Genomic DNA, 12,611 nt, shown 5'->3' on the forward strand with positions numbered 1-12,611 from the left:
TAGGTTGATGTATTTATTTGTCTACCTGCCGCACAGAGTTCACTGGAAAATGGTTCTCTGCTGAAATGTAACTACACCGTTAGGCTTCAGTTTGTGTGGTGTCATGCTCCAGTGCTTTTTCTTTTTTTTTACAGGTATATACTGACTGATTATTTTTGTATTTCCTGGGAGCTACTCATTATTTTTTCTCTGTGGATTAAAGTCTTTAAAGTTGTGATATGACATTCAGAAGTCCTCCAGCAAACGTGAGGGATGGGTAAAGACCAGCAGGTAGAACTGAGAAACAGAAATAAATATGCTCTCCTTCAAAGCTTTTATATGTAAATCACAAACTTAAGATGGATTTTTTCTAAACTACATAAGAATGCTGGTTACATCTAAGAAAATTAGATACAGAAAGCATTGCTTTTCATTGCTTCCTCAAATATTTTATGCAAGTATTGGTACAAAATTAGATCACCTGTTCAAGGACAAATTCACTCAACTTCAAATTGTCAAAACTTGACTTACAAAAAGTTCTTCCTTCCCCCCTCCCTCACTGTTCTCATTTCATGTTTACTAATGACTATCTTGGCCATCTTGACCCACATTCTGTGTGCTGTGTAATTTCCTCTTTTCTGTCTCATAAATCATTGGATAATAGCAAGGTGCTGCGCAGTTGATGAATGACTCTAGCCTTCTATTGTCCCTGTTCTGCTGAACTCTATTGATCTCATAGACACACATGTTCTGTCACACGTACTAGAATGTGTGTGTGCAAAAAATGCAAATATAGTAAGCTGACATTGATTTATACAGATAAACACATGTTTATACACTCACATACCATGCCCCTTCACACGACAGTCTGTTATAGCAAAACCACACTCAGATAATGAGAATCCCCATATGTGAAGGTGTGCAACGCAAAAATCAATAAAACCCTGAGGGAAAACAAGGATGTTTGCTAGATAAAGGCTAAGACACACACACACAAACACACACGAGCTGCATTGTGCTGCAGCACAGTCTTGCCATGAAAAATGCCGCTGCAATCGCTTTTGTTACTGCCCCTGTAACACGAAAACCTGAAATTGCACAAGTCTTATTGCCTTCATTTGTCATTTTTATTGAGGTGAATGAAACTCAGAATGGACTGACAGCTATTTATTCATCATGACTGAGTTTTGCTGAGAGAAAATTTGGCTTTTTTTGCTCCTTTACAGACTTATCTTCAATTTCCAAAAGTCTATTCACACTTCAATCTTATACTGTAGTCTGTTGTGTCAGCACCAAGAAGAAAAGTCTGGAACAAGCCATTTGTCAAGGCAAAACAAAGACAAGAAAGGCAGTGAATTTTTGTTTTTTCACCTTTTAAGAAAACTTTTTGTAGATGTCTGCATCATTTAGACACACACGTTAAATTTAAAGCTCATTAAAACTCCACATCTGTAGATGAGTCTCCAAAGTAAACCTGGCTAGGAGTCATATAGTATTGGGAGATTGAAAGCAAATTCCAACTGAGAGATTCTTAGACCGAGTCTTTTACATTAAGTGCTATCTGGCTTTCTGAATAGGGAATACAGAGTTTCACCTGTCACCAATAGGGGGAGTGTAACATACAAACCGTCAGGTAAAGCAATAGTCAGATGCAGAAGTGAAATATAAGACGGCAAGACCAGACTTTTTTTCTTAATTAGTGTCCACTTGCAGCACAGATATGGCAGCTTGTTAAAGGATGTGTAACAACCATTTTTGTGTGCTGGCTCTAACTGCCTCAGAGACGTGTTCTAGCTGGCAGAGCAATTAACAGTTTAAATCTTTGCCCAAAATGGTGAGATATCTTTTTTTTTGTTTGTTTATCTGTAAACACAGTTTTTATCAGATGCCAGATATCTGCTGTTTATGTGGCTGCTTTGGTATTTAATCATGCTTGTAGTTAGCTACTTACCACAGCCCATTAAATGTTTTCACCATTACTGTGTAGTGAAATTGAATTCTCTCGAGGAAGCAGCTCAGGGGGGGATTTAAGACAGCATGAAATCAATACTTGAGACCAGAGGAGTTGTGGGGCCGATAGACAGCCATGTCAGCTATCACAGTCCTAATAAATGTCTGGATGAAACCTGGTGGATTGGGAGAGAAAAATCTCCAAGAGATCCTATATCTCGTTATTAGGATTTTTCCATGTGACTGGTGATGAGACGGTGACTCAGCTGCCTTTTCATTTGGCCTCATTCTCTTTGAGTGATGAGAAAATATAGCAGAAACAGGCTTTTGATTTTTTGGCCGCACATGATGTATTGTGTTATTCCTTTCGTGTTAAATTGGACAGATCAGAACTATTTATCAGGTTGATCACACACCTGTATCATTCAACAGCGTAGAACCATTGAATCTGCAGTCTGGTACATAGTTAAGTGGGCCAACAACTTCTGACAAAACAAGTAAACAACCAACATTTTTCATTCATTTTAACCATTCTGTGTCATTTTATTGGCCAAATAGTGTAGTAAAATCTGATTACAATAACAACAGTTGATGTGTCCATGGGGAGTGGCTCATCCAAACAAATGCTTTTTTAAAGTTTAAGATCAGATATCTTTGTTTTTTGTGTTTCAGTGGTTAGATATTACATAAAAAACAACACAGGAGGCACAAAAAATCACAGGATGAAATACTGAGTTTTATTTATGGACTGTAAGATTCATCCATCTGATGCTGGTTTGAGCTCATTAGGAATCAAAATGATGTTTTGTGACTTTTCCCTCACTACCTTAAATATACTGTATTGCTACAGTAAGTCAGGTCACATTAATATTTGTTTGTTGTCACTGTTCAGCGTCTTTACTGTCCATCGTTGATTTCTCACCATCCACATTGATGCCCACAGGTGTGAAGCTCCTCTGGTTGATTGTACAACCAAAATTTAGTGGCTGAGCGCTCATTACTGTGGTTGACAGCAGACAGCAACAAAAGAGTTGCAAGATGAGCAAAATTATTTCTCTGGGAATTTCAGAAAGACAATACATTTAAAATATACAAAGGGCCAAATCCACAAAGAATGGATTGTGCCTGCTAATAGCACTGTGAATTGTGCAACATTTGCACCCATAATCTGTCTTGTTATAAGGTCCTATTCTCAAAAGATTTCTCACAGGAAAATTTTAAGGAAAGGAAACTAAGTGCCATATGTAAGAAGGGATGTGGTGACATACAGTTTCAACAGCCATGTTCATATTCAGACTGTATTGTTATACTCTGGTTTGGGTTTTACAGCTACATCGTCATCATCTTTTCAAATTAGCTGAAAATCATATTTTCAAAAATCAGATTGGCTTAAAGTTTGATTATTGTGGAGGTGTAAACAATAGAAGCTATATAAAAGCAGCCATAGTGGTGAGTTAGTGTGCAGCCTGAAATTGTGTTCCTTGGTAAACTGTGTTTAGGCAGATGAAAGACAAATGATAATACTGATAATAATGATATACTGTTATGCGTATGTTTGCAAATTATGTACAATAATTCATTGTGCAAACTACAATGATTTGCACCTGACGCATCTAGGTTGCTGAAGTGGTACTCAAAAAATTCATCCAGGGTTGGCAGGTCTGCTTTTGTGGATTTGGCCCAGAGAGTTCCTAAAGATTTACACCTGTGCTTTTTCTACTGTGGCATATTAAAATATCTTCCATTAAAAAAGTCTGTCCTGAGGATGTTTACCCTCTGTATGATACCAGTGCTTAGTGTCACTTACAAATATTAGTGTTATATGACAGCTGAGAATAATTGCGGATCACCTGTTTAGAGGGAAGCTGCAGTGTTGAAGACTTTGTTGGCTCGCCAAAGAGCACAGAAGGATTATTGAAAGCATTTAATTACACCGGTATACAACCCCCAAGCGTGTGATGAGGGGAGAGAAATGTGTTCTGATACTTTATTGCTAAAGCCATCCATCTTCCCTGATGAAGATCTCCATCTTTGCCAGTTCTTTCCTTTCTTGTATAGTTGGATTATTTATGATTTTGCAGCTGAGAGGATTCTTCAAAACCTGTGAAATAAGGTAATACCTTGAACGATGCTCATGGAGAAATTGGAAATAGACAATATTTCATCATAGAAATGTCTATTTAAAGTAGCCAGTCATTTCCTCGAGTCAGTACTTGACAGTAATAGCTTTCCACTCAGAAAGAAAATTTGGATTTCGGCTTTTGCTCTCATTTTTAACTTGTTGTAAGCTCACTGGGAATTGTGCATTGAGGAGTTTGTGTGTGTGTGTGTGTGTGTGTGTATGGTATAAGTGGAGAAACCTGTAACTGATGGAATAGACTTCATTATGTAGACTAACGTTTTCACTGCCCTCAGTGAAACAAATCCAATTTCACCGAACCTGCAAAGGAAATAATCTTGTCTTCTACCCATGTGACTGTTTTACATCCAGTCTTTGTGGTACTTCACAGTTCATTGAGCTGTTGTGTTAGCATTAGATATCCAGTCCGCCTCTTATTTGATTCTGCAACCTCTTATCTAAGATGGATGTTACACCTCTTTAACTTTACAGTTTCCCTCAAACTATAGTGTCAGGATGTAGAAAAACTGTGATTACAATTCAGTAAAGTCATTTTATTTTCATTCATGTCATGTGAGATTTTCAGACCTGAAAAGCTGTTGATATGAAAGCAGAAAAGAAATTTCTCTCACACCTTCTATCTCTTCCTCCCTCTCTACACACACCAATTATAATCAGTATGCCAGCAGTCCTCCTGTTTCTCTGAAGCCTGATTGGCAGCACATTTATCATTTCTCTGACGTCACTCTTGTCCTTATCCCTGTTGCACTCGGGGGAGGCGGCAACAAGGGAGACGGTCTTTTCTCCTTTGCCTCACTCCTCTCTCCTATCTCTGACTTCCTTTCCTGTCCTTTGACACATTGCCATAATTTCAACTCTTCTTTTTCTCTCCCTCATTCTTGCTCCCTTTATTCCGATTTTCTTTCTGTGTGCCTAAAAGGTCTTGACAGACAGGCCTTGCCATTTAAGAACTTCGTGACCTTCATGCTGACTTTTTCTCTCCATGGAAAAGCAGGCCAGAGAAGATACAGATGCCTTATAATACAAGTTATTCTTCTCTTCTTTTCCAGGGCAGCTGGAAATTGCACCACCGACTGCAGCACAATTAAGATATGGTAAGAAAAATGTTTTTATTATGCTTTTTTTTATTTTTGAATAAATCTTGATGTGTTTGTATGTGTATTTTATCATTTTTGTTAACACAGAGCTTCATGGGATTTGAAAAATGCTTTAATCTTTAGTCTTTAATAATCTTGTGGCATGACAGACTGGATTGATGTCCCTCATTTAACCGTCAACTAATGAACCAGGGAGATTAATGAGGAATCAGTCTTAATTATGGCCAACAGGTAGGTTTATTGTTGTTCATCGTTGGTCTCCCCAGTTGAAAGGAAAAGCACCGTATGAAGCTCCTAACAGGATTATAAGTGGATTTTAGTTATATTGCCTAATGTTTCAAACAAATTGATAGCAAATGATAACATCAGTAACAGCAAACAGTCAAATTTAAGGTGCAAGACAAAGTTTGTTGACAATGCAGAGAAAGGTGTGAGAAGATGACAAGCTGCAAAGTACAAAAAACATGTCCTGTCACTCCACAGGACCCAAAGCTCCCATTATTCAACTCTTCCATAATGCTTTGCCGTATGCTTGAGAGTCACACAACGGTTTCCACTTCAGACAGCAGACCACACAACACAAACAAAAATATACTGTAAGAAAATCAAGGAAAACCAACACTGTACACATCAAGGACAGACCACTTGTACTCCAGCTTCTGTAAATTACCATGTAGTATCTGAACAACTTGGGGCCTTTTTCATTTTGGGCTTTTGTGTCCTCAGCTCGAATCGTATAAAGGATCCCCCATTTTCTCCCACAGATGCAGTTGATAGTCTTCCTGAGGGCCATGAATACAGTAAATGACATATAGAACAAAATATTGGACATAAACAGATATAAAAGAAAGACTTAACATGAGAAATGCAAAATGCAGCAAAAGTTAGATTATTACTGACTGAATCAGTACAACTAGAAAGAGATAAAAGACCAAACGATTAAAAAACTTTGTTGCGCTTTGTATGAGTAATGTTTTTTGATGTGACTGGGTTTCAATCTGAAGAGGCTTTGTGTAGAACAGGATCACTACTACTGGAAGGTCATACACACATACACGTATGCAATCCACCTGCACACATGAACACACACACACTGAATGCTTATGCAGGCATCCTTCACTCTGCGGTGCTCCATTACTGATACGACCTCAGATCGCTTCCCTCTCTCCTCCTCACGCTGAGAGGTTAGAGAGCCTGCTGCTAACAGAGAGAAGTTTTTGACTAGACAAAGACAGCATGTTAGAAATCTCTGTCTCTCTTGTTGTGATGAAATGCTGATTTTCCAGCTTCGGCGCCACAGTAAAGATAACACTGCACAGCGAAACTTTAAAGGAAACATCTACTCAGCCATCTGTCACTGGAACAACTTCAGTGAACAAGATTTTCCTCAACACAGGAAGTTTTTGTTTTGCGTATATTGTTGCTCCTTTCATCTCCTACTGGGAGTTACACATGTTGATGACTTCTATGGAAAAAAATATCATCTTTTCATTACTGTTAAAATATATCTACTCAGCACATGAGTCATAACACCATGACCCAAATATCTTAGAATTAAGCTGATTGGTTCATTTTTGCAGGCGAAACTAAGTGGAAGGCAATGTGCTTTAAGTTTTTTTTCTAATAAATGGTCTTTAACCATGGTCTCATTTGTACACATTCACAGTTAATACTGTAATATGATTATTAACAATATAAAATTATACCCATTTGAGGCTTCAAATGTGAAAAGTGACTCTGAAACAGCTTCAGATTTCACTCTCCAGTGCTCTGAATGCTTCTTTTCCAGTAAGGAAGTTGAGATAGATTAGATATGTGATCAAACTATTAGATTAACAAGAAAGCATGTAGAGTGTAGACATCTGCCAACGCCTCATCATCTTCTCAGTTAGCTGAGGTCATTAGGGGAAAGTTCATTAGTTCAGGAAAAAGCTAAAGAAGAAAAAAGATGCTTGATTTCCTTAAAAAAAAAACTGTTATACTATGTTGAAATTGTCTAAAGCTCACATTTTTTAATTAAAATTTCTCCACACACACTACAATATGTTCCTCAAACAGCTTTTGAATCAGCAACTAAGTAAAAAATTTTTTGAAGTAATTGGAAAAATAATTGACAAGGTCAGAGGAGTCCACTATTAATTTCCTCTTCTGACCTGCGGCATATTTGTTTAACACTGAAGCCTCAAAGGCTTAAAACATATCAATGCAGCCTAGACTGTTGAGTGTAGGTGAGACAAGGAGTAGTTGATGAGGAAATTAGATTTGGGGGATCTTGGTCATAAAAGCTGTATAGACAATTTTTGAGCTGGAAATTAGTCTTTTAGTTCATTGTTAGCTGAAAAATGAAGTGTCTAAACTGAAAGGATACTAGACAGACAAAGTCTAACAAAAAGATGTCAGATGATGATCACCTGAAAAACTGTCAAGGTTGTTGGATTTCACTCTTGAGTTCTAGCTTGTTTTTTTCTGCAGAGAAGCATCCAAACCAAACACCAGAGTGCAATTCTTCAGGTTTCAGTACCAGCCAGATGGAGTGCTCTTGTTTGTTTTATTTCAGCCTACATTTTAAGATCAAAAAGGTCTCCGGTGTGGTGTTAAAGTAAAGCCTGTGTTTAAGATATGAGTGAGCAAGTGTTTTTATGTATCAACTAAGATTCTCAATTTGCACCGAAGGAGAGCTGCAGCAGAGTAACTGCTTATGAAAAAGCAATGAATGGAGTTCAGCACGAGTATTTCTTAAGCAAACACTAGTCTGCACTTGCTTGAACTATAGACTGAACTACACTTGAATTTCAACTAGAATAAACTTTCCTGGGGCTGCTGGTGACATTTAAAATTCACCTTCACATCACAAAAGTATATTACCTTATATATCTTGTCAACACACACAACACAATACACACAGTGTATCTATTTATGCATGTATGAGGACAAATTCTTACATTCTGATTGCCTTTTTGTCCTGGAAATGGAGCTGTTTCATATTTATGACACGATTCACACTAAAAGTCGAGTCTATGTTGAGCCTCATTTTAGTCACAACAGTCACAAAAGGAAATTGACTCCAGTTGAGGGGAAAGGTTTGATGTTTTACTGCTGGCCTGTGAGGTGGTTAATCATACTGTGGCCTTTACCTTGCTGAAGACATTATGTTAGCCAATGACTTCTACAAACTTATGGAACATTTAAGCATGTATTAGGCCTATGTTTTACTTTCCCATACAGATTTGCAAATTTTTATTATTTTAATTGTTCTTCAATAATCAAAATAATTGCGGATTCATTTTCTGTCAATCAACTAATCGATCAATCAACCAATCATTGCAGGTCTAAACTGTTGCCCCAATTATGGCTTCAGTTTCATGATAGTAGAGACTGAGTTTACACAGTTCCAATCAATTCATTTCAGTTTTATCTTTGACATATAGACTATTTGACTGGTATTCTGGTGTGATGTAACAGCTTCACTGTATTCATTTAACTCTCAGCACAAATGTTTGCGTTCATTCTGTCCCAGTTCTGCTCTGCAAGGCTCAATTACTGTATGTCTAATGCGTCATTAACTAATATGTACACTGGCACACAATCTGCAGACTTCCAGCGTACTGTGCATGATGGTGATTTATTGTTTGTGTTTGGTATTTTCCAGTTCTGCTGCACAATGCGCTCCCTTTTGTTGGATTTGGATTCCTGGACAACTGCATCATGATCGTTGCGGTAAGTGTCAGCTACATGCAGTGCTGTGATCCCCCCACAGAAAGAAAATGACTCGGTGGTAGGAGATTGATTTCCACAGGGGGCATTTTCCACATGTTGTTGTTGTTTATATTAGAGATACTGAAGGAAGCTTTGTATGAAAGTGTGGAGGGAGAATGAGAGAAATAAGATCAAAGTTTGTTTGATGCTACTATATTTATCTCTCAGTATATTTCCTAATTTCTTTCAGTCATTGTTTTGCAATCTGTCTGTCATCTCTCCCTGTTCCTCTGTTTCCTTCCTTCTCTCTTTGTCTTTTACCATCCTGTACACTTTTTAATAATTCATCTGCCACGAGAATACCCAATCTTTATTTAGTCTTTGTGAAGTTGTTCAAAGGAATCTTAAACCCAGGGAATTGACTGAGACTGCTCAGAGAATGAGGTGTATTTTATTTTTTCATCTTAATTCAAAGCATCCTTGCACACCAGGGTTATGTTTTTCTAATACATAGATGACGAATTCTTATGGGGTCTCTACGGGGAGGTAGAAATTTATACAGGAGGAACAAACAAAATGGAATAAACCTATTGTAAAGAAAACATAATTAAATATGGCATAGCGTTTTACAAAAGCAATATAATCAAGAGTAAGAAGATGCAGATATTACACAAAATAGTTAGCGGTTTGTTTGGTTTTTTGAGGGGTTTTTTTTGCTCTTTGTAAAGCCAACTCTGCAAAAGCATGAATATTAAAATCAGTACGTCTTTCACTAGATTCAACGGACCTGTGAAAAGTTTGTGGATTAAGTGAATTCAAAGGTCTGACTGTACTTGTGTCCTGCAGAGCTGTGCCTTCTTTGAGTCCAGACTGTGAGAGAAACTAATGCACCCTGAAGGTCTCAGACTGCTTTCAACTTTGCAGAAAAAGCCAGGGATCCATAAACTGAAAGACTGAATTGAATTTAACTTGAGGCTACAGTTGGTCGATTGTTGTTATTTGCCTTTCTATGGCATTTTAGAGAAGACAGAAAAGAGTCAACTAGATTTGATTTAAGACACACAAGATGCAGTTAGCCTAATAAGGTGATTGCTGCCTTAGTCTTCATTTATCTACAAGGAAGAGCACAAATAAATATGTTATACAATAACCCATACTGATGATTTGTATAAAGGACAGATGTAAAATGACAGCACTGAGCCTCTCTGTCTGATAAACTAACTTCTGAAATGTGTTTGTTATTCCACAGGGCACACAGATTGAGTTATCTATTGGAGTGATTCTGGGCATTTCGACTATGGCTGGTAAGAAAATGATCACTTAATGTAAGTGAATGTATAATAAAAAAGGTATATTTTAAATGAAAATCAGTAAGTTTCATGCATAAACAGTCTGGCAGGCTCTCCAAAATAGGTCTCTGGTGTATAATTTCACAAAGTTTCCCTTATCAATGCCCATTAATGCCAAACAGCCTGGATTTTAATTTGTCTTCATGGCCTTAATATTCATGAAACATTTTAGGCTGTTGCATAAGGTTTTTATGTTGTGTTAAGACATAAAAATTTGAGTGACAACAGCAGTGATACTTGAACTGATAACATCTGGTCATTAGTAAGTTAGTTATATGTCAGATTTGTTATGTTTTCATGATTTCCCAGACTTTTTAAAAAATTCCATCCAGTAAAAGTATGTTTGTCATAATTTTAAAATATTTGCCTGCTCAAATTAAACAAAAATAATACAGAAACAAAACTATCATCTCACAGGTTCATAAATACATTTTGCCAGCCCAGACTGCAGGTCGTTCTGCTTGTCTGCTTCCCAATTATAATGACAGTACACCAAAAAGTGCAAAATATTGGGTGTAAATTTCCCATAACAGCGGGTCTACTGAGAAGCAAGATAGGCAGCACTTGATTGGATTAGCCTTTCTCTCAGTGAAACAGACAATACTTAAAAATTGGATGGTGAGGAAATTGAATTGTGAGAAGTTATATCCTGCCCTGTTAGTGTTTCTGTATATTGTTTTTGTTGTATTATAAATCTGTAAAATAAAAAATCCATCTGTAAAAAGAAAATGCCGGTACACCAAATTCAATACACCAAACTCTCTATTCATTTTTGAAAAAACAGAAGGAGGCATTTCCAATTTCTGGGTTGACAGAATTCACTATTTTATTATAAAGTTTTAATGATAAACTCACAACTTGACCACTGCTGTGACACTAATGCAAAGAGATCGAAATGGAGAAAGGAAAAGGGGAGAGAGTCAGGCATAGATAATTTCATAATTATAATATTGTTCACCAGCAGATTGAATGGATGTAGTAATATCCACTTGGCTTAAAGAGGCACATTTGCATTTTAATGTTATCACTTGTTCCTATTCAGTGTATCTGGTAGACACTAATGTTATTATGTTACATTACACTGCAGACACAAGCTTAGAGGAGAGGAGCAGGTGAGGTTTGTTGTACCTGCAGTGGAAACATTAAAACTTATTTACACATGTAAACAGCCATTATGAACAGTTTCTGAGAATTTGTATGACTGTATCAAAAACCACTGTCAGTCCATATTGAAATGAACTATGCTAATGCAGCTTTTTAGCAATATCTCAATTTATTCTTCAGTTCACTCACGTCGCTTTGACTCTTGATCTCAGGAATTGCAATCATAGATTCAAATATTTTCTAGTATGTCTCTACTTTACTAGAAGCAGAAAGAGTAAAGGTTCTGAAGGATGAATAAAGAAGAAAAGATAACAAGTTTTAAGGCAACCAGCATTGCCAACTGCCAAACTCTGCAGGTCTTACTTCCCCTGGTTCTCGTTCTGTTGTTACTGATGGTGGTGATGGCGGTGTGTGTGAGTGTTGTTTTTAGCTCAAGTCTTTAAACAGATGCATAAACTGATCTGTTTAAAAGACTTGGAGGAGTCAGAACGGATGTTGTTACAGAGCAGAGGAAGGAGAAGCCTGACCCTTTTTATATTCAGAGGAGATAAGAAAGACTAAGGGATGGAGAGATGGATCTATCCTGGATTGGACTGTAGAGAGGAAGCATTTGAATCTACGCTTTGAGGCACTTAAGGTGTCAAACATGCTTTTGACCTGATCCCGTTCATGTAAATTTTCAATTCTGACAATTTGTTTGATATAAACATAAACTGGCATTTGTTACTTTTTCATGTGGAACCTTTACAGTGAACGGATGATTGGGATCTTGATTAAGCCAAAGGAGCTCTTTCAGGCATGGGGAGATTTATAGATGAGAGTTATCGGCCTACAAAAAATGTAAAACTACCCGCGAGCCCAGAGAGCCACTGATACATGAAATACAGAAGGAGCTTCAGTTCTTTCCTCAAGCCAGTTGCTATCTCTCAGACTCCATTTTCACAGCAGTTGCGCGGTTACTCATTCCTGTTACATTGGGGACATTTGGGGGTCTGCATATCAAGAGACTGCAGTTATCTAACACAGTTCAGAGTGATTTAGCACTTGTGTCAAATCTGTCGTCAAGTCCACCAATCACACATTTTCTAGGGGGCAAATGCGTCCCAGCTTGCTTGATTGGAGATGGAGGCTGCGGCGTTACAAAATAGTCTACCGCTGAGTTGGGCTAATTACATTAGTTCAAACAGAGGTAATGATGTGGAAAACTCCAAATAGGATTAAATCCATTAAAATTTCAACTAAGACGATTAACTCACAAAATCAACCAGCTCCGCACAGACTTGCCTTCAAGACTTA

General features: G+C 37.4%; 1 protein-coding gene across 2 annotated transcripts in view; it reads left to right on the top strand.

The window, feature by feature from the left end:
* The window catches only part of LOC137191739 (transmembrane protein 65-like), a 35,333-nt gene that overhangs the window by 10,346 nt on the left and 12,376 nt on the right, over positions 1–12,611 (top strand). For both annotated transcript variants that reach the window (XM_067602094.1, XM_067602095.1), the window contains exons 3-5: positions 5,119–5,163; positions 8,816–8,883; positions 10,112–10,166. In XM_067602094.1, the coding sequence (XP_067458195.1) occupies positions 5,119–5,163; positions 8,816–8,883; positions 10,112–10,166 (168 nt within the window). The remainder of the gene's footprint in view (positions 1–5,118; positions 5,164–8,815; positions 8,884–10,111; positions 10,167–12,611) is intronic.

Source organism: Thunnus thynnus, chromosome 10 (genome assembly GCF_963924715.1).
Source record: "Thunnus thynnus chromosome 10, fThuThy2.1, whole genome shotgun sequence".
NCBI lineage: Eukaryota > Metazoa > Chordata > Actinopteri > Scombriformes > Scombridae > Thunnus > Thunnus thynnus.